Source organism: Falco biarmicus, chromosome 9, assembly GCF_023638135.1.
Source record: "Falco biarmicus isolate bFalBia1 chromosome 9, bFalBia1.pri, whole genome shotgun sequence".
In the NCBI taxonomy this organism is placed as follows: domain Eukaryota; kingdom Metazoa; phylum Chordata; class Aves; order Falconiformes; family Falconidae; genus Falco; species Falco biarmicus.
In genome coordinates, this window is record NC_079296.1 from 43,082,343 (window position 1) to 43,103,276 (window position 20,934).

The following is a 20,934-nucleotide window of genomic DNA, read 5'->3' on the forward strand; positions in this document are numbered from 1 at the left end:
CTCTTTCTTCATGCCACAGGGAAAGGTTTGAAACGGAACGTAACAGCCCACGCTTTGCCAAATTGCGCAACTGGCATCACGGCCTATCAGCGCAAATCCTTAATGTTAAAAGTTAAAAGCCCACGTTTAGCAGGCAAATACATAAGACAGAGAAGTACAGTAAAAAACTAACTGCTGTCCTGAGCTAGAGCCTAAGTGTGTCACGCACAGGAAAGGCTTAGTTCTAGGGCCTTTCTCCGAGTGCCTGTCTTCTGTAGATCTCTGTTGTTAGCCTTTTATCCATTCACTCTCACCAAAAGTAAAAATGATGATACAACCCGGTTCTTGTTCTTCATTATCAAGTAGATTAGCTTTTGTCCTTTACTATATCAAATGTAACTGCAGTATACGGGAAAACAGCATTATTCTGCTTTCTTGACTTTAATTCCAGGAGAAAATGAGAGGGAAGTTATTGACAGTATTTCCTTAGAAGGAAGAGGAATGATACTTTTACTGAGTTTTACTGCTGTAAAGATAATTAAGTAGGAGAAAGAAAGATGAAAAGGAAAACTGCCTGAGTCTGGCCTAGACTTTGCTAAATGTACAACATACTTAGTTTGCATAGTCGAATGATGCCGCTTGAAATAAGGTATTAGCAATGTGAAGTTGTATTTCTTCAATATATTATACTGATAGCAGTCATTTGCTGAAAACAGTGCTGTAAGTTTTCTGTTGGAAACCTGAATTTATCATTATATGAAAGCTAGAGATAGCTGTGGTTGCTCAGGATCTTTGAGGAAATTACATTTTGCTGTAGGAGATTTAGGAGTGAGAAGAATATATAGTACTACTGGTGCACTGAAGTTTTTAAAAGTATCTTGTAAGTTTTAAGGAATATGTTGCCCATTCTGTATTGCTCTTGCTTCGACCCACATTTTTTTCTGTATATAGCAGCATGCTTTATCTGAAATAAAAGACTTTAAAACTAAAATAATTATCTGCCTGTTTTACAGAGTACTTTATTCTGTTTCAAAACAGTAACTGCTTCAACTGACTGAAAGAAGTAGAACTTCTCTTTCCACAACAGAAAATTTGGTCAAAAAGCTTTCCCCTATTACCTATAATTATTGCTGACCTTGAAGTTATCTGAACTAGAATAAACCTGACAAAGCAGTTGAAAGAACAACAGAAATTAACAACTATTGTATTAGGTGTGAATGATAGCAAAGCATAATTAATAGATGTTAGATGACAACCTATTAATAATACCATTTAGCACTTCCATTTGAATAATATGCATTCTCTGGCAATAATTAGTAATTGTGCCCATGGCACAGGCACTGAGACATTGCTGGTGCTTAGAATGGGATAATTTTGTTTTGACATTAGAACTATGCTTTGCTTTTAAGCTGTCAGTCGAGATGTAGCAAACCTTTGTAGCTGCCAAGTATTTCTGTTTTCCGTTTGAAGTACAAGAGCAATGTTCCTTCCCTTTCCAGTTTATGGTCTGATCATTAAATGAAACAAAAAACGCAAGTAAATGGAACTGTTTGGGGTTTCCATCGAAACAGTTGACATTAGCCCTCAACAACCTGCATTAGGAGTCCGTAGTACTGACTGAAGCAAAAATTTCTGCTGATAAAACACTGGTCTCTGCAATGGAAGGTTGACTCTATGGCAGCCCTGCTTACGGCCCTCAATATTTTTTTTTCTCATTAACTTCTATAAACTGCAAATTAGGTACCTCTATCTGGTAGCAGTAATTCTGATCAGAGATTAGCGCATGAGAATAGCTTGAAACTCGCTTTGCTGCTTCCAAACATCTCGGCTTTGTATCAGCAATCCATATAAGAACAAAGTTCATTCAAACTCCCATTCTTCTTCTGTGTTATAGAAAAAAGCTGCCATTCATGGAGGGTTTTACATGAACCAACCACATACTGGAGTGTTTAAAGGAAAAATAATCTAGCTATCATACTTTTAAAAAAGTAGTAATTTTTGAGTATTATTTAAGAGTACATGAGCGCTAGTGCCTTTTAAAATGCATTTCACTTTTCTTAGATAAGTACCATAGCGATGCAGTAAACATGCCATTTAATATACACAACATTCATTTATATTTTCCTTATGGGAACACAAACAGATCCTGATCGCACCTTCTAATTAGTGCCTGTGGAAAATCAACGTAACCGCATGAAATAAGAGCAACATTTTAACTTTTCCTGAATGTTGCTAAGATCAAACTTTGGTTCAGAGCGGGTGATTTTGTTTACCTATGGGAAATTTTGATAGAATTTAAAATATCAATAGGCAATTAACTTTTTCTCATAAACATCAAATATACCTAAGTAAAAAAATCTTCCCGTTCTAATTTTCAACTAAATTAAATGATTTTCTGAAGAAGTAATACTACAATGTTTTCACTTAAATAGGAATTGTGTTTCCTTAATGTTTTATGAACATAACACTGATACTGTTTGTTTCAAATAGTCCTAGTGCATGTACTATAATGGAAAAGAAAATGTCTAGATTATGTCTCAATGTTTACACTTAAAGGTATTTTTAAATGTTTTTTTAATAATCAGAAAAGCATAGTTTGATCAGATATGAAATTAATGGAGATGTAATTAAGGAACCCCTTCTTCTTAGCTCTGCTTCAGTGGATTTAGTTAATGATAAAAATTCAGTGCATATAAACCATGTAACCAAATAGAGAAATAGTTGTAATCCTTTTTTCCTGGAGGATACAAAATGGAATTTAAATACTCTCCAAGCTTGTAGAATTTCAATTATTTCTGTAATTACAGGAAAAAAAAAAAAAAAAAAAAAAAGAAAAAATCTTCAAGAGTTGATAACTTCTGGAACTTTTGCAATGACAAAGACCTTTTGTAAAGGTGCTGTTGTTAATCCCTAAGGCTAGATTGTTTACTACAGCTTATTCCCACTGCTTAGTCCTGTCCCTTTCAAAAAATCTCCCAAGTGATGGACTTTGTTAGTTAAACTGTCAGTCAAATTTTTCTATCGAGTTTCTTCTTTATATGTAAATTAGTAATTCCTTAACTCTTACTCCTCAAAAATCTGCCTTTATGCTGTCATGGTGATCTTCAAGCCCAGAAAATTAATGTTGCAGAACTTTCTTTGAATAACTATTAGGAGGCCTTGTTTTTCTGTCCTGAGCGGCAGGCAGACCTTTTCTGTAAGGTGGAGAAACTGGACTGGATTTTTCATTACACTATATCTCATTGCTCGAGACTAACAGACTTAGGCCGGATAAGAAATCATTAACAGCTTTAAGAAACCGCTAGCTTTGCTGTGGCAAAAGCTCAAGTCCAGCCTGGTTATGCCCTATTTTTAATATGTCCAGGCTTATCTCACTGTATGTCAGTTCTGATTGACCAACCCCATCTTGCAGTGTTTCTTGACCATTTGCAGAAGTTTGCTGTTTTGCCTGGGAAAATTTGTCTCAGTTAAAGACAGAGGGGCTTAACATAGGTTCCTGATTGAAGACTCCGTGAGTCATGTAATTCTTTCAAATAGTGCTGATGATAGGCAGGTGTAACTGTCCCACGCTGAATATATTTTGAACCATGACTGTTCTGCTGAGCAGAAGACAATAGTTGGTGACAAAACTGTCTGGCAAATAGCCTCCATGCCAAAAATAAAGTAAAATGCAGGATGTGGATAGTGGTATTAACCCCCTGCCCTTCCCAACATTGCCAGTAAAGGATAGTGTTATAAGCATTTAATGAAGATACAGCAAAGCTGATGCCAGTAGGAAATCAAAACCAAAACGCCTTCCAGGTAAATCTGCTTGTCTGGTTATGACACAGGGAAATGCTCATTTTCTGCTGTGATATAAGACCGTTTGTTCTGAACTAACCTGTTTCCTGAACAGTGCTGCCTTGCCTTCTACTCAAATGGTCTCCTCCTTACCTTCTATGGTGCTTAGTTTGCAGCAGGGATACTGACTGCATGCGGTGCGTGCTGATGGGACATGGCTAGAGTGTGACTTCAGAACAGCAGGCATGAGAACTTGACCTCTCTTCCTTCCATGCATGACAAAATTAAAAAAGGAGAAAGGTTCTGTGGCTCCTTCCCTCGCCTCCCTCTTTTCACGTCTGCCCGCATGGGAAGGAGAGTACATTTTTCCTATGTAATAAATTCAGAGGTCGCTTTCTCTTCATTGTGGTTTCTCTCTCATTATGCACAACTGTGTGGAGTATATATTCAGCAGCAAGGAACACTTCTTTTAGGGACTACTTTATCACTTTTGAAAAGTCCCAACTCTTGCGTATCACAGAGCTGTTGAAGTCTTCTTCAGGGCAGAAGAGGCAACACCAATCTTTCACTTGTGCATTCAGGTTCCCACGGGGATTAAACTGATTTTGTGGCTTCTTTAGCAGTGTCTACCTTGAGTTTCAGTGACTGCAACTATCATTACACATACCAGAAAATACATGGATACTTGCACAGATTTCAGTTTGCAAAGTTAAAAAGCTAGAATTTTGGTATGGTCTGCAATATGCACAAAAATAGATTGACTAAAATTTGCTCTCAAGCACAATACATTCTTTGTTCTACTGCTGCTTATCAAAGCTGTCTGATGCCACCAAGACAAGCTAAGGAATCTTGATCCCCTTCCTTTGTTTGCCAGAAGTTCCAATGATTAGCATTGCTGACCTGCCCAATTGTCAAAAACTTCCTATCTATACGCTAATCAGATTACCAAAATCATTTTGAAATATACACCTTATTTTTCTACAACAGCCCATGAAATAAAGCAGACTTCTATAGGTAGCTTTCTCATTTAAGGAACATAACTGCAATAAAGAATAATAAGCGTATCAGTTTAATATATTCTATTTGATCTCCACTTACCTTTTAGCAACTAAAGAGTGAAAAATACCTTAGGAATAGTGAACTAACTCAATAGTCTCTATGGAATTCTGAGTGAAATAAGAAGGGAAAATCGATCAAATATAATGTGTTTCTTCCCCCAAATAGCCCTGGAAGTTCTATGGGGAAAATTAATTGAGAGATCATAAATCATTTGTTCGCAAGCCAGTTCTCTGTAGAACCACTTGATCAAAGATTGTGACTGTAAGGGATGGTGTATGCACCTGAATGTACTCACATAAAATTGAAGGAGTGAGGCCTCTGGATTAAATCAGCAAATACCGTTGAAGCTTTTATCAGAACAGATCATAGAGAAAGTAATGCATAAGCTAACAGAGCTTGTTGAAGCTCAAGGATCAGTTTTGGGGAGCGTGGAGTGTGTACCAACCTATTTTTAACATCTCGTCTTTACCATCTCAGTCTTTTGCATGTTCCTGTCCACTAAACTTTTGCATGGGCAGAAATTAACATTGCTTTCTTTCCTACTGTGCAACCTTTAAGATTCTCATATGCATCCTTCTACTGACGTAGATGGCTAACCAAGATACCAGTGCACAATGCTACCTTTCTCTCTGACCACTTCCTTTCATTGCCTTCAGTCCCACAACAAAAAAGCAGTTCTTGCATGTAGCAGGCTTTCCAACACGCCAGAGGTACTCAGTTGTGGTCTGTGGATCATCAGACTGGCTCACAGAGCTTTGTTTAGGGTGAGCTGGAGAACTGGCCGATAGCATAGCACTGGCACTGCTTCCTTTTATTCTGCTTCTAAATTGCATTAATGTCAGCAAAATTACCCTAAATACTAATAACTTCCTAACAGTTCATTTCCATGTAAGCATTTGTTGTAATTGACCCTGAATGATATACAATTACAAATGAGAGAGGGAGAAGGCAAGAAAATCCGTAAGAGAGTTTATGAAACAAAATGTAATCCACATTCTGAAAGAATGACAACTGCTCTAATTCATGCCACTTGCTCATTTGGTTCAGGAACCGAACAGAAAAGACACATTAGTACATTTCAGATGCAGCTTCAAACTTGAGATAATACCATGTAGAGAAAGTATGAATTTTCTTATCATTGATCTGCACAAACTACAAAATAGCTTTAAAAAAACTACCAGCTAAAATTGAGATCTATGTGTTCTTGCTCTTCTCTCAGCTTCCCTGAAGAACAGTGAAGTCATGATGAGAAAGAACACTTCAGTAAAAGGGGAATAATCTCCTGGTGTCCAATACCTGAAGTTGTTGTGCATTGGTTTTGTTTGTAACGGTCACATATATAAACTGAAAGTCCTGATCCTGTGTTCAAGTGCCTGGTGGCAGGTATCTGCACTCTGCCAGTGGGGCTATAAAACGCTGGAGGGAACCATTCAGATAAATCCAATTGCACTCTTAAGGCCAAGATAGAGAATAATTATCTGAAATATATCCCAGCTCAAAGCGTTCCACGCACTGAGAATTTTGTGGTCATTGTTCTTATTAAAGTGATGTGTTTACCAATAAGATAAATTGGAGTACATATACTTGCATGCCAAATATCACTATGTAAACCTTGGAAAAGAGTTCTCTTTACTTTCAGCAACACTGATGATGCTGTATTTCCAGCTGCATTTATTAATTGACTGTTAAATATAACAGCAACCAGTAGATGCCACTAAAATGCATCTGTAGGAGGTATTTGCTTTGATTTTAGTGAGCTGCTTTGATTGAGTCCATATTACTTGTTGAGAATGAGTTGCTGGTGTTTTTTCTTCCACTGAATATATGATAATGCTTTTTCTGTTCTGTGGCACTGTCTGCACAAACCAGGATACCTTCTGGGAGGAACATACTTCCCTGTTTTGGAAAGCAGACATACTAGTAGGACATGTTGCAATCGTGTTGGCGTGGGCTGCTCACATTCTTAACTACAGTGGCTGAAAAAGAGAGACTAGCTCTTCTACCCCTCTTTTCTGATCCCAAGCTAAAAGTTTTAACTAAACCAGCATGATAGTTGTCTTCTGTCCTCTTCAGTTAACTGCCTATGATTTCTCTGTGTGTCTTATGGTGTCTTTGTTAAGGCAACAAAAATGTAGCTAGGGGGGAGGGGGGTGCGGGGCAGGGAGGGGGAAGACAAATGCTCTCGACAGTTTTATATTCATCTGACCATGGAAAAATTCTCAGCTGCAAACACGGAAAGGTAGAAATAGCCTCACTGGATCAGAGCAGCAGTTAATCTAGCTCAGTGTCCAGTTTCCAGCAGTGTTGGTATCTCATGCCTTTGAGACAAAAATGTTTGGAAGGCAATTATGAAATAGCTTTCACACAGCTTTACTCCCAGACACCCTATAAGAACTTTTGTAAAAAATTTTTTTACTTACACTTCTTAAAAGGAAATTTTAGTTTTAGGCAAAAATATTTATGTACGAATAAGTACGTTAGGATAAAAGCTTTTAAAAGTCTAATAAGAACAAGTCCTGCAAATCCATAATATAGTACTAGAATAGTGGTATTTATTTCAATAGATAGAGACCCTAATAATCTGTAAGTTCTAGCAACTATTTTCTCTTCGAAAAAAGGCCAGTATATATTTGTCATGTTCTATAGAGGACTATTGTATGATCAATACAGGAAAACACTTATAAACTGAATAGTAAAATTTGTTAAAAAAATCCACAGTTTCTTACTAAAGAGGGTGAGCTTTTAAATACTGAGCTGGGATTCAGGAGAACTTATTTCAGTTCTTTGCCCTGCCGTGGACCTTCTTTTTGACCATAAGCAATTCTGTTAAGTTTTTGTTCTTCATTTGTAAAACAAGAAAAATAGTTTTGCTCCATGAGAATATGAAGAAAAAATTAATTATAGTATTCACTTACTGCTTCAGTACTGAAAGACCGAGTTAAAAGAGCATGTGGTCTCTCAGGATGCCTAATGTTTCTTATGTCAGCAGATCTTCATTACAGATTAAATGATTCTGTCTCTGCATCATTTTAATGCAACAGAGAGGAACTGTTCAGGAGAGAGAGTCCAGATCCCTTATCCTCTAAGGAGAAGGTAGATGAAAGGTGCACAAGCTCCATATCTGAGGTTACCTGTTACATGTACAAGTTTGTTTGGGAATCTTTTAGATTTAGTTTCTAAAAATGAAACTGAGTGGGAAAGTATTCCAGTGTCCAGTACATACAGTTCAGATTCAACAGACTCATTTATTGGAAACTGAAGTTTCTTCAGGCTCTGTTTAGAATCCAGTAGTGCACACAAGCTTGGCTTGCAAATTAATTTTACATTTTGTTACTCAAACTACTATAATTCTTGCTAGTGTGTGGGAGGGAAAGACTATTTCTACCATTTCATTCACTCTGTCTTTGTGACCATATCATGTAGCATATATTTATGATAAGGAAACATTTCACAATTTTCATTGTACAATATACAGTATAATTGGGAAGACAGTATATTGCATAAATCTTGTTTGAGAAATATGTCCAACATTTAATAAAATCTGTGGGAGTTGCACTGTTCTCTCAGAACAGTCATCGACTAAGGCCCTTCTATCAAAAGCTATTTCAGCTGCGGACTAAAAGTGCTGCAGACAAAAAAAACCCATTAATATTAAATCTCTCCCAGACAGCTCAAAACTACTACCCACTACTGTCAGTTATTTGAGCCGCCTGTGTAGCCACAGAGATACAAACTGCTCATGTTGTGAGCCAAATTCTTTCATGTTGTGAAGGTATCGACTTCACTGAGCCTGCCCGAGGGATGTATTTGACTCAAAAGTAAAATTAATTCTGCATTTAGATAGCAAAACATGTTTGATTGTAAAGGCTGGAAATCCAATAGTCTGTTCCTCAAAATGCAAGTATTGCCAAGAGGAGACACATCTGATCTTGAGCCTTTCTCACTGTTAGCCAAAAGGGAATTACTGCTGTTGACTGGGGAGAGAAATAGTTCCTGGAAGAAAACCGTGAAGTACTGTGTGCCTTTGAACTTGTCTTTCCCTTTACTCTCTACCTTTTCCTTTGCTTTATTCTGTGGAAGTATGTTTACCATACTTCTCTCTCCCCGCTTAACCTGCACAACTCCCCTGCCATCATTACTGTTACCCTATACTTGTACGCTCAAGGAACAAGCTTTTGTGAAATTCTGACCTCAAAGTCAAGTGACCTTTTTCTGCGTTCTTCAGTATAGCCGCAGCTAGTGGAGCAGAAAAGTTTGGATCAGATTGACAGTAACAACAGAGGCCTAACGCTATCCTGCCTGACCCCAACTGCCTGCCTTTTGGTCTTGACTAATTTCTCATAGGATATCTAGTAACACTGGAAATAAACAGTGCTTTATGCTTTCCAGGCTGTGACTGTAGTTTTTAACGTTCTCGCATGATTATGGCTCTTGGTATACTAACGCTTTGCCTGCCACACACACAGTTTCTAATCCATCCTCCTCCACGTTGCTTCATCCTGGCTTTCCTATACTTGATGTTCCAGTGAACTCACGGCTTGGTTACCATAAAGATAGTGTTTGGTTTCTCATTGCTTTAGAGTGGTGAGCCCGTGGATCTTATGAGGGTATTTGCTTTCATGACAGGTTCTCCCATTCTGACCACCATAACATCTTAGTCATGCAGCCACATCTGAGGGCCATTTCAGATCTACTTCTGGGTTTGAAAATGAGGCTTCAATTCATCTATTTTAGGGGTTACATTTTAGTTAGAGGTTTTAAAAATTGGTAGAGATCACCTATGTCCAAACTTTGCTGATGTAAACTGGACTGGTTTTTATAACTTTATTGGAGGTAAACTAAGGAAAGGACATGTGACTGTATGTATATACGTGATGTACATACATAAACACAGAGATAGAACAGATAGAAATACATGAAATACTACTAATAACATGGAAAATGTTACAGAATAGCCTTCTAAACATGGTGTAAGACAATGACTGAAACTCAACAAATCCACATAAACAAATACGTCTATTCCTTTTTTTCAAAGGACTTCTCAGAAAGAAGGTTCAGTTGGGTAAATGAGGACGTTTGCTTTCTGGTTTGTAATTTTAGATTCCAGTTAAGAAACATGTTCTCATTTTGCATATTTCAACTTTAAACTTGTTGACATTCCAGCGCAATCCCTTAAATAGGAAAGGATGCAACCACCCACTAAATTGCTAAGTATTGAGACTATCTCAATTACTTAATGTAATTGGATTTCAGACTTAGGAGTCTAAGGCTAAAGGATTCTATTCTTCATGAAAATACCTATGTCAGCTTCTCACAGATACACAGTTGCTTACACTTAAACTGATAGTTATTTTTGTAAGCGTGTATGTGTGTTTAGAGAATAACAGCCTAATTCTCTACCACTGAAATTGAGGCTGACTTACTCCTCACCTCAATGAAGGAATGATTGCACTTGTTCCTAATTTGACTTAGATTGAGAAAACTAGTACTTACTAGGACAGATAATGTTTAAGTGCTACCAGACACATAAAATCTATCTTGTATGAATCTTTGTTAAACCTTTAGCTGCTTATCACTTCAAAATATTGGATCCTTGAGGACTGCCCAGTCTGATTATTTTTACCACTTGGAGTTGGCATCAGAACACGTTCCGTTGGAATATTATTGAAATTTTCTTTTACGAGGAAACTTGCTAAAGTCAAAACTATGCCTGAAATTACATACATACATACAGTGTCTGATTCATAACTGTTAATTTCCTTCATCTTACTTTAATATTGAAATAAAGTTGTTTGCAACTGAGAAGCATACAGTAAACTTGCATATTTGTTGGATTTCACTTGGAGAGCTGAAGAGGTTTCTCACAACTATATGAGCAACCACTCTAGGATGCTTTTTGCAACCAAACATTTCTCCTCAACCCATCTTCTTTCTTCCTGGGTTGGTTTGGTGGGTTTTTTGACCACCACTGGCAATTGCATTTACTTTATTCATATTGTATCCCCTCCTTTCACAGAGACAAGGAAAATGTCGCAGCAGCATCACAAAACAGGTAATGTTTGCTCTGTTTGTTTGGCTTGCCTCCTATTCAGAGTTTACTTCCACTTTCCCCATATTGTTCTTACCTCAAACCCGTGAAATTTATATGCTGTTAGAGCAGATGATGAATGTAGCGGTTACAACTAAATGGGTTCTTCAGGCATTTCTTTCCAGTGTAGACTTCAGAAAGCTCTGTGAGATGGGGCATGTGGGGATCATGTTTCTCAGAACTTAGAAACCTGGAAAATAAAAAGCTTTGATCAAATGTTCTTGAATGGAGTATTGTCAGTTTGTGATGGACAAAATTGTAACAACAATTTCCATTTTAAACTTTGTCTAGATTGTTCAAGATGTTTTTAAAATCTAAAAAGTATTATCTTTTTCATATTTTAAGAAGGTTTACATACCAGATTCTTGCATATCTTGATTGTTCCTCGACAGGTTATGAGGTTCAAAAACAGTATCTCTGGAAGTAAGTTCTTTCATTTCCACAGTTGTTTTCTCCCAAAGAACCTCAGCACATTTTGCAGTTATGTACAGAAGTGTACTGTTTTCTATTGGTTCATATACTAAAACACACAAGTACTGAAACACAGGTACTTCTTGAGTGAACCTGGACAATTGTTTAATTGAGCAAATGAATGCCTTTTATTAGTTTGACATGAAAGGAATTCTATCTCAAAGCCTTCCTCTGTTTTGTTGATTCCTGCCTAAACAATGTGCATCACTTTTTTTGCTTGTTTTTTTGTGAGACTGCTCACTTTTGAATAAAGGTTGCAGAGTTTAAATCCAAGTGCAAGCGTTGTCATTACTAATGACACAAGCAATGGTAACTGGCACTTGGAAGAGTAGGGAAAATTGATTTTTATTCTTAAATTCATTTTGTCCAAATAATGAAATAAACCCATTGATTCCTGTATAACAACAGTAAATAAACTAAATTGAAAAAACAAGTAATGCACGTAAACATTTCACTAGCAGTTTCAGTTGTATAAAATCATCTACAGGACTATGCAGCTGCTCCACTGAAATATTTTATTTTATTTTACCAGGAACAATTTGTGATGTATGACGGGTGTTAATGTCATATTACATTGCTTTAATCTTGCATGGTTTGTCATACCATAGCTTTTCTTCACCTCTGTTATCATCATAGCTCTGCTATGTGTCTTATTTTGATATTCCTAGCAATATGGTTTCCAGATTTAACACAAGGTACCTTTTTTAATTCTTAAAGCCTTTCCTGGTCTTAAGCAGTAATAAACTAATGAACTACCAAGATTTGTCATGATTTTGTCTGCAATATCAGGATGATCTACGGTATAAGGAATTTAGGGATATAAAAAGAAGACACTGGATATTTACAGATATAAATCTTCCAGGGGAAAAAAAAAAAAAGAAAAGACAGAAAAACAAAGCCTTCATTACTAAATGTAGACTTAACTTCTTTTTTGGTTATGAGGTTTAGCATTTCTGATTTGGGCTGGAGGGGTTGGTGTTTGGGTTGTTTTGTTGGGGTTTTTTTTCTGAAGGCTTTACTCCATATAAAACCTGCTGTCTTAAAGGGCCAGGTGTTAGCATTCTAAAATGCTGCTTTATTTGTTGTGATAGACATTAAGCACATGAATCTCTGAAAACCAAAAAAATCACACAAACCTTTTTCTATTAAGGCTGGAATTCTGTCTCTCCCTCAAATACCTGCTATTACCTAGGAAATGCCTCATTTACAAACCCCCTTGTAATCTTTGTTACCCAGGCCTGCAGCTACTACGCATGCGACACAGTATGTGACGTCAAGTATTTGGCATCCTCCTAAACCGTGCAGCATGGATGCCAACACTGACAATGCTAAGCCAGTGGCCTCCAAGGGGTCTGTGAGGCTTGGAGCGGGTACAAGTCAGAGGGAGGCCGGTTTCATCACTACTGGCCAGAAAGTCCCTCTTACTTCATCCAGTAATCAAAGGTACACTGTGACGTGTAACTGCATAACTGACCTGTTTGGAGCTTTGGAATGGTTTGGTAATAACAACCTCTAACTCCTTCAGACAGACATCTGCCTTTTAGGCGATGGGCGTTTCCAAGTTCTACAAATTCCAACAACTTCTAGTTTGCGTGAGTTTTATGTTTTAAGCAGCACTCCCAAGGATCGCACCTGCAATAAGAAGGAAACAGTCATTAAGCACCCTCTGCAGAGAAACGGTTCACTGTACTTCTACAGACATTCCAATATTCGAATGCAAAGCTCTTCTGTGTTATGTCTTTCTCTAAACACCTTCTCCAGCACTTTTTTCTACAAATGCTATGATAAGAGATAATTTTTCCCCTATTCATTTTTATTTTTGTTCCCTATATCTCCAGTTCCTTACAAGAGATCTGTTGGAGGATTTGAAACAAAAAGAACTTCAGGTGTTACATAAAGGAAACTAAGTACTGCTTTAATAATCCACTCAATTGTTTTTCAGACAGCAAATGTCAGAACCTAGGACTTTACTGAAAGAAAGAAGTTTAATTGGCACTAATTTTTTTAAATGTTAGAGTGTGTTTGTTGCCTGTGTTTTCTCATTATGGTTGTTAACCTTTATTATCCTCTTAACCTCTACTCATCTGTGTTCCTTTTTGTGATTGAAAATCATCTGAGAAGAGATATATGTGTTTGTTTTCATCCACCTAACTTACATTGTACATTTTATGTTTGTTTGTGACCACATACATGGAGATGTTTGAGAACATCCATTTCCTTTGGATTTCCTTAAAATACAAAATACTATAAAGATTAAAAGTGTACAGAATACAGATTTTTTTTTAATATGGTCAACATGTAACAATGAAGCTATTTTAATCGATGATCTATTTTATAAAGCAGCATTCACATTTATTAGTTCTTAAAATTCTTCTGCACCTGAAGGACTAAAAAAAAAAAATAGAAAAAAAAAATCCGATTGAAAAACTAGAAATTAGGCAGTGTTTAGAAAAAAAAAGTTAGGTTATCTTATTTGAATATCTAAATAAAATTATTTAAAATCTATACTGGTTAAAATAAAAACAGTCAGTCTGAGTCCTTTCTATAAAACAGAGCAGAGAATTAGTTACCAACTGCATATAATTTGTGTAATCAGATCATCCTGATTTTAAAGTTTTCTGTACTTCATCTATATTTATTCCAATTCCTTGTTCCATTAATTAATTAATATATCCTACGCTGCAGGAAGGTGATCAAGCCTCTAACATTTAAATCACCAAAAAACCTATTACAAACAGCATGCAAGATAAAATTTGTATTTCTTTCAAGTTTTATAAGGTGTTCCAGTATATTTGCATTTATTTTATTTATATATGTTTGTCCAGTTCAAATCTGTCTCCACACAGGTCCATGTCCACACATATTCTTTTTTTTTTCTTTCTTTTAAGTATATATCACTGTTTTCTCTTAAAAATATTCTTATTCTATTCTTTTAAGTATATATACACACTGTTTTCTTCTATTCAAGGTATCATTTTGTGACTTCTGAAATCTGTAGCAAAATCCCTCTCACATCAGGGAAAATAGAAAGACAACATAGGTGCAATCTTAGTTTGTTTTTAGAACATATATAAAGCTTCATTTTTTATGTGCAGTATAGATTCAGTCCTTTCCTGTTTGCTAAATCAAAGATACGTAAGTACTAAATTTTGACTCGACACATTTTAATGTGACAATTTCAGTACCTACTGTTGCACAGGGCAAAAAAAAATCCTGCAAGTATGAAAACTCGGTAACAGCCTAGCCCATAATCTACAGCTGTGATGTACAATATACAGGCACTCTGCCTCATAGCCTGTGTGATTGGTACTGTATTAGTGAAGCGGAAGCATTTACATCACAGTGCAAATTGCATCAAGATGGAAGCACTGATCTGAATTTCAAATGCGTATCATGATGAAAAAACTGTTGCAAAACTGTTGCGAAACTTTTGGTGTAATGATTTGAAAACCAGAATTGCAAACAGGATGAGTATTTTGAGGAGCTCACTTGGTATGTATACAATTGCAGACGAAACTCATAAGGGAGAAAACACTGATTTTCTGCTTTTGTCAGAGGGCTAAGGTTTGGCTGAAAAACAGTCATGGAACTGTAAGCTTTCTTTTGTTATTTGATACTGAGTGTGCTCAGGAAAGAATATTTTGGGCCAAAGAATTGCCAAATTCCATCATCACCCTGATAGGAGTAATTTGTAAGAATCCAGACATGTGGCAATATACATATGACTTAGGTCAAAAGAAGTAAAAATCTGTCTCTTATGTTCTTATATCACTGCTTACGGACAAGACAACTACGTCATGTACAGTAATGCCCTGATTTAAGAAAAAAAAAAAAAAATGTATTAGGATAACTACTAAAGAAAATGGATCTACAGCATAATAAAATGGCATCAAGAAAAAATGTTCCTTATGCCTGGGGGACATACACTCGTCACAGAAGGCTATGCACTGGAATAGTATAATAATCTGAAAAATCAAATTGCCATTAGTCATTTTTCAGTGGCTTATTTGTTCTGTGGATAATAATTAATAAGATCTGCAGTAAAATCTGCCTAAACACAAAATTAAGCTTTTGTCTCTTCTTGTTTCTCCTTTTCCCTACCCTGCCCCTGCTTTTAGTTTTAAATGACCTAGTGATTTTTGTTAGGTTTATTCACAAGTGAATAATGAATGTACATACCATTATTCTTTTGCTGATATTAAGTGCGTTGAAACGGTCAGCAAATAACTTGAACCTTTTAAGTCCACTTAATGATTATTTTTTTTTCATTTGATGTAAGAGCTAGTGGGGAGACAATAAACAACCTCCCAAAAGACTGTTCATTTCTTAGCAGTGGATGGCTTTGACTAAACTATTTTGCAAAGCTGTCTAATAGATAACTTTGCCCCATTTGTCTGTCTGTAAGTGATGAGTAATACTTTCCAAATTTCAGTGAGGCTGCAAGGCTGAAATATATTAATAAGCATGAAATATATTAATAACCTCTGATAGGAGGTGATGAAAGACACTAGTAGTTCAGTAGGTTACTAAAATGGCCACAGGGTACGAGACTAGATTTTTATTGTTATTATTAATTTCAATTAATCTATTTTGCAATCAAATAAAGATAAAATGAATTAAACTGTAATATTTCTCTGTTCCATGTTATCTGTGCCACAAAAGCACGAGAGGGTCACAAGGATAACAACTCACACTCATCAGCCAAGTAGTTTTCAAACTGGTGTCGTAAAATTTTATGCTCCATCTTCCCCTTGTATTTTGCATACTGTTCTAGGTATAAAAAGGCATCTTATTTTTTGATGGGTTGGCCAGTGCAATGTAAGGTGAATTTAGGTCAGAGATGAATGGGCTCCTTTTAAGCATCTTTCCACTACCTGTATTGCATGAGACTGATTAAAACTGACACAAAACTGGGCTGAGTGGATTTCTAGACTATCAGAACTTGCAGGAAACCTGCCATGATAATGATGATAATATGATGATGCTATCATAAACTATGATAACACCCTTTAAATTGTTTTTCTTTCATCTAATTAAAAAATTTACTCCCAACATAAACTTCAGCTCCAGGAGTAAATATTGTGTGAAATTTATCTGAGCCCAAAGTTTGTGACAGGCTGATTGCAACCATTTAAGTACTGCGTGCCACATTTCCTACCACTGGCTTCAGTGGGAGCGGGACTTAAATGCTGTATAACGCCTGGGATAAATTTCAGTCAAGCAGGACCAAAACTGCATTACAGTCTTAACTGCACATCCAAAAAGGCTTAACAAATCTCTTCTTTTTTCTTTGCATAATTGTGCTTTTCCCTCAGTAACACGGCCTGCTACTATGTTTGCAGCTTCAGGTTCAAACATAGTAGGTTTTATGCTCTACTTTTAAATATGCCTCTTCTGAAGATGCTTCTTGTTTTATTTAATTTAACTCTAATTAGTACCCCTGTTGAGCATGCTCCGGTGTCTACCAGTTCTGCCTCTGCTCCTGCACATGCTTCAGCCCATCAGCCTGCTACTGCTGCTCAAAACACAGCCAGTCTGATGACGCCACCAGCAACCACCTCAGTAGTGCAAGAGTCTTTCTCATCCTCCTTCCAAAGGTAATGCTTCATTGCTTTGTCCTTCCGCAAGTACACCCCTGTATGGCTCTGAAAATGCTGCATACACATTCTTAACTTAAGAATGTAGTATGCAAAAGCTGTAACCTATTATATATGCTATTGTATATTTAGGTGTGTTTTCTTACTTTGAAGTACCTTGTTCATGTTTGCAAATAATTTGCAAAATAAAACCGCCCTAAAAATATAGCTTTAAGTCTGTAATACAGCTTACATTTTCAGAAAGCAAGTCTAGGGTTAAAATGAGAGAAGTTTCTTCACTGCTTGTATTAAAACCAAAACAACTCCTCATAATATTACAGTGAATGAAGGTTCTCTTAGTAATGTTTCTGTAGTATGACATGAAATGGAAAATCAGAAAATGTCATTAGTCACGTGATTGAGCTTATCATATCATAGCAGGTGTCAGTGAAACATAGTGGACATGTCAGTAGAACCACACATTTCATGACTGACTTGCTCTGTAGGGTATTAAGTTTCTATTAATTTCAATCAATTTCTATTAGATTTGTCTACTCTTTTTTCTCTAATGAGATTTAGCCACAGAGCTACGGTGAGTTTCAAGGAGGTAGGCATTCAGAACACTTGTGGTACAGTAGGATCTACAGTTGTATACTAAAAGCTGTCAGACAGTCTGTGAAGAAACATGGGGTTTATACTGCTGTCACATTATAGTAATTTTGCAGATAGTAAGAGTGAATTCCTTTGGTGCATATTATTCTTTTCTCTGTGTTTTTTTTTACTAAATGAATATTCCTCGAAGATGTATGTTTTAGCATGTTCTAAAAATACAAGGGAAAAAACGCTTTCAGTAATGGAAACTACTTCAAATAATTGAGACCTAGGATATAGTCTGTCATATCTTAGATTTGTGTAAATGAAATTGCAAATGTTCTCTTGGCTCTACTTCTTGTTTAATTTTTGCTAGTTGACTTGAATTATTTATGTATAGCAACTACTTCGTTTCTCACTTTAGTCAGTTTTTACCTAACCGTGACCTACCAGACTCCAGTGTTTTTATTCCAGTGCAAGAAAATCAATCATCCAGCCAGCAAAGGAGGTTTGAATAAGGTATTCTGTAATTCAGAACTGTGCCGTAAGGCACTTTGACATGAAATAATGATACAGTTTAAGTAATTTTTATCCCTCAGTTGAAACTGTAACATGAAGAAAATGGATTATCTAATATATGCTTCAAAAATAAATGCTTCTATTAAACTAATCATGCCATTGACTTGTGTTTTAAATAGAATCTTTTGTCTGGTACTGCTTGCATATTAAAAAACTTTGGCTTGAATTCAGTCTCAAACATCTTCAGATCTTGCAGATAAAAACATGAATAATTTAGTAAAGTCCAGTCCTGAAACACTGTCTTTCTTGGTTATTGATAGACTCTGGTTTTAAGATGTTTACATAATGTGTGCATTTTGTCTTGTGCTCTGTAGGAGTGTGCTTGGTTGTGCTATTCTGTAAGTCTGCAGATGTATGCTACAGAAAACCTGTTCCTGGTAACTATGCAGCAGTCTTCCTGAACTCCGACAAAGCCTGGTTCTGATGTCACTATTTTTGTCCCTGTTAAATAATTTTGTACATGCTTTCACGCTTTTACTGTGTCTTCTGCAGAGTGCTTGCAGCCCCCAGCTCTCTTTCACAGCCTAAGCCTTTCCATGGGTCCAAGAACATGTCATTAGCAGCTTCCACTATTTCATCTGCAATCTCATCTCAGTCTAGGTATATCTGTAAAGCTCTCTTCTTTTTATTTTAACTTAATTTGTGTTTATTCTATGTTGCTCTCTCCTGTTTAAGGTTTTCAGCTTCTTAAGAGATTGACTTAGCAGAGACTACTGAAAAGCATGATGTGTTTAAAGGAACAGCTTTCTTCCTTATCCTTCACATTAAAACCAAGCTAGGAAATGCCTAAGTTTTAGATTTAGGATATGTGACCAAAAGATCCTTTCGGAACAAAGGTATTTCAGTTGGTTGGTTTTGCTGGTTTTGCCATCTTAAAATGAAAATAGTTGTCTAGTGACACTGGGTGAGAATGACAGACTTTTTTCTTTCTTTTTTTTTTTTTTTTTTCTTGGTTATAACACAGAATCACAGACCTTTTATTATGCTCTTAATCATGACTAATGAAAGAGCACTGACAGGGAAACGTAGCATCTATCACTAGTAAGAGAGAATGCTGCTGTACTGCCTCACTGCTAAGCTTTTTCATTGCTTTCATTAACACTTTGTCAAGACTAACAGGAGAAAGCAGTAGGTTTTAAGAGTGATTGTTTGAATATAATCTTCAGAAATAATGAAAAACTGAATCAGCAATGCATTTGAGATCATAATTATCCATGTCTTTCATCTTGATATCAAAAGGTAGCTAGTAATCACCCAAAGGTGATGTTTGAAATGAACAAAACATGCAAGTTCGAAGGCTACATTTCAAGAAGTATAATGATCTTTGTCAAGAGTATCATAGAAAACAGCATAGGTACATACTTGAAAGCATTTTGGATGGCTTCACATTGCTGAAACCAATGCAAAAATGAAATACCTATGGAACAGATCAGAAGAGTTCTGAGTTTTAGGATGTAAACATCTGTTTACAGCCATGGGAATTACACAGGGGATGTAATTCCCATATGGAGCTGATAAAAAATAAGAAAGAAAATTAACTGCTGATGTAATTCTATTTATTTGAGTGGAAGTACACTAATCATAAATTTAGTTTCTATTAAACTAGTTGGTGAATGTCCCCACAATGTTAACAAGAATAGAAGGTAAGAACAGATGCAAGGGTGTTTGCTGCCATTGACATCTAGTTTCATGTATGAACTTTCAAAATTCCAAAGTGGTGTTATTTAGGGAATTATTTGTGGGTGTCCATCATAAAATGCCTTAAGAAGACCTAATTTTTGCATAGAATCATTTAGGTTGGAAAAGACCTCTTAAGATCATTGAGTCCAGCTGTTAACCCAGTATTGCCAAGTCCACCGCTAAACCGTGTGTCCTAAGAGCCACACCTACACGACTTTTGTACTTAAAAGGTGACTCCAGGTACAGTGACTCAACCGCCGCCCCGGGCAGCCTGTTCCAATGCTTGATCACCCTTTCAGTGAAGACATTTTTCTCAATATCCAATCAAAATCTTCCCTGGTGCAACTTCAGGCTGTTTCCTCTCGTCCTGTCGCTTGTTACCTGGGAGAGTGCTCAGTGCATTTCACAGGTAATTCTTACGCTGCTTTTCAGTTCAATCCTGTGGTATGATTAGGCTCTTAAATGTCACCAGTACTATTTCATCCGCTCTTTGTTTTACTAACAAATCTCTTTTAGTCAAGTGGAATGATCACATATCTCTGTGAGAAGAGGGTCCTACATAGTTGTAGGCGACAATTGGAAGCCTCTTATAACCAGTCCCTTGCTTCCTAAGCAACAATAACTGTGCATATTTAAGCTTGATTAAACGCTGACATGCAAAATATGTTTATTTCTTCTGAGCTACAGAAAAGACTTAGTTCTAGTGCTTCTCTCAGTTGAGGACTGAATTGTATCCATCACTGAAGCCTTGGTGACTATTCTGGTCAGCCAGAGGACATCTATTCATGTTTCATCAGTCTGTATCTTAGGACCCATATAAATCTTGTTGTGAGAGGTATATTTGTACAGACTTGCATAAAAGATTTCCTTGGTATTCTACTAGCTTCAGTGAGAATTTTACATAATAGCTAATAATAGGTCTTTGAAGCCTGCACCTAGCAGTAGTCTGCATCTTCTTATTTCTGCAATATACACATATTTCATTGAGATTAGCATTGATGTCACAAAAGGCCCTCGTTTTCCCCTTCAAGAAAAACAGTCAGATAATAAAAGTCTTTCATTTAATGAACAATTCTGGAGGAATGCAGAAAGATAAAATCACAAATTACCATTCCATTGTTAAAAGCTTAA

At 36.4% G+C, this 20,934-nt stretch overlaps 1 protein-coding gene and 1 long non-coding RNA gene across 15 annotated transcripts in view; one reads left to right on the forward strand and one right to left on the reverse strand.

The window, feature by feature from the left end:
• LDB3 (LIM domain binding 3) overlaps positions 1 to 20,934 on the forward strand; it is a 128,651-nt gene that overhangs the window by 83,471 nt on the left and 24,246 nt on the right. For 8 of the 13 annotated variants that reach the window (XM_056350724.1, XM_056350728.1, XM_056350732.1 and 5 more), the window contains 3 exons: positions 10,835 to 10,870; positions 16,813 to 16,974; positions 18,616 to 18,723. The exons of 1 other annotated variant lie outside the window; for it this stretch is intronic. In XM_056350724.1, the coding sequence (XP_056206699.1) occupies positions 10,835 to 10,870; positions 16,813 to 16,974; positions 18,616 to 18,723 (306 nt within the window). Of the gene's footprint in view, positions 1 to 19; positions 1,023 to 10,834; positions 10,871 to 16,812; positions 16,975 to 18,615; positions 18,724 to 20,934 lie in introns of those variants that run through there. 4 more of the 13 variants (XM_056350730.1, XM_056350731.1, XM_056350734.1 and 1 more) reach the window with 4 other exon arrangements.
• LOC130154590 (uncharacterized) overlaps positions 1 to 20,934 on the reverse strand; it is a 59,065-nt gene that overhangs the window by 3,970 nt on the left and 34,161 nt on the right. For both annotated transcript variants that reach the window (XR_008823792.1, XR_008823791.1), the window contains exons 3-4: positions 12,852 to 13,009; positions 10,944 to 11,096 (exon numbers count right to left, since the gene is read on the reverse strand). This is a non-coding gene — a long non-coding RNA (uncharacterized LOC130154590). The remainder of the gene's footprint in view (positions 1 to 10,943; positions 11,097 to 12,851; positions 13,010 to 20,934) is intronic.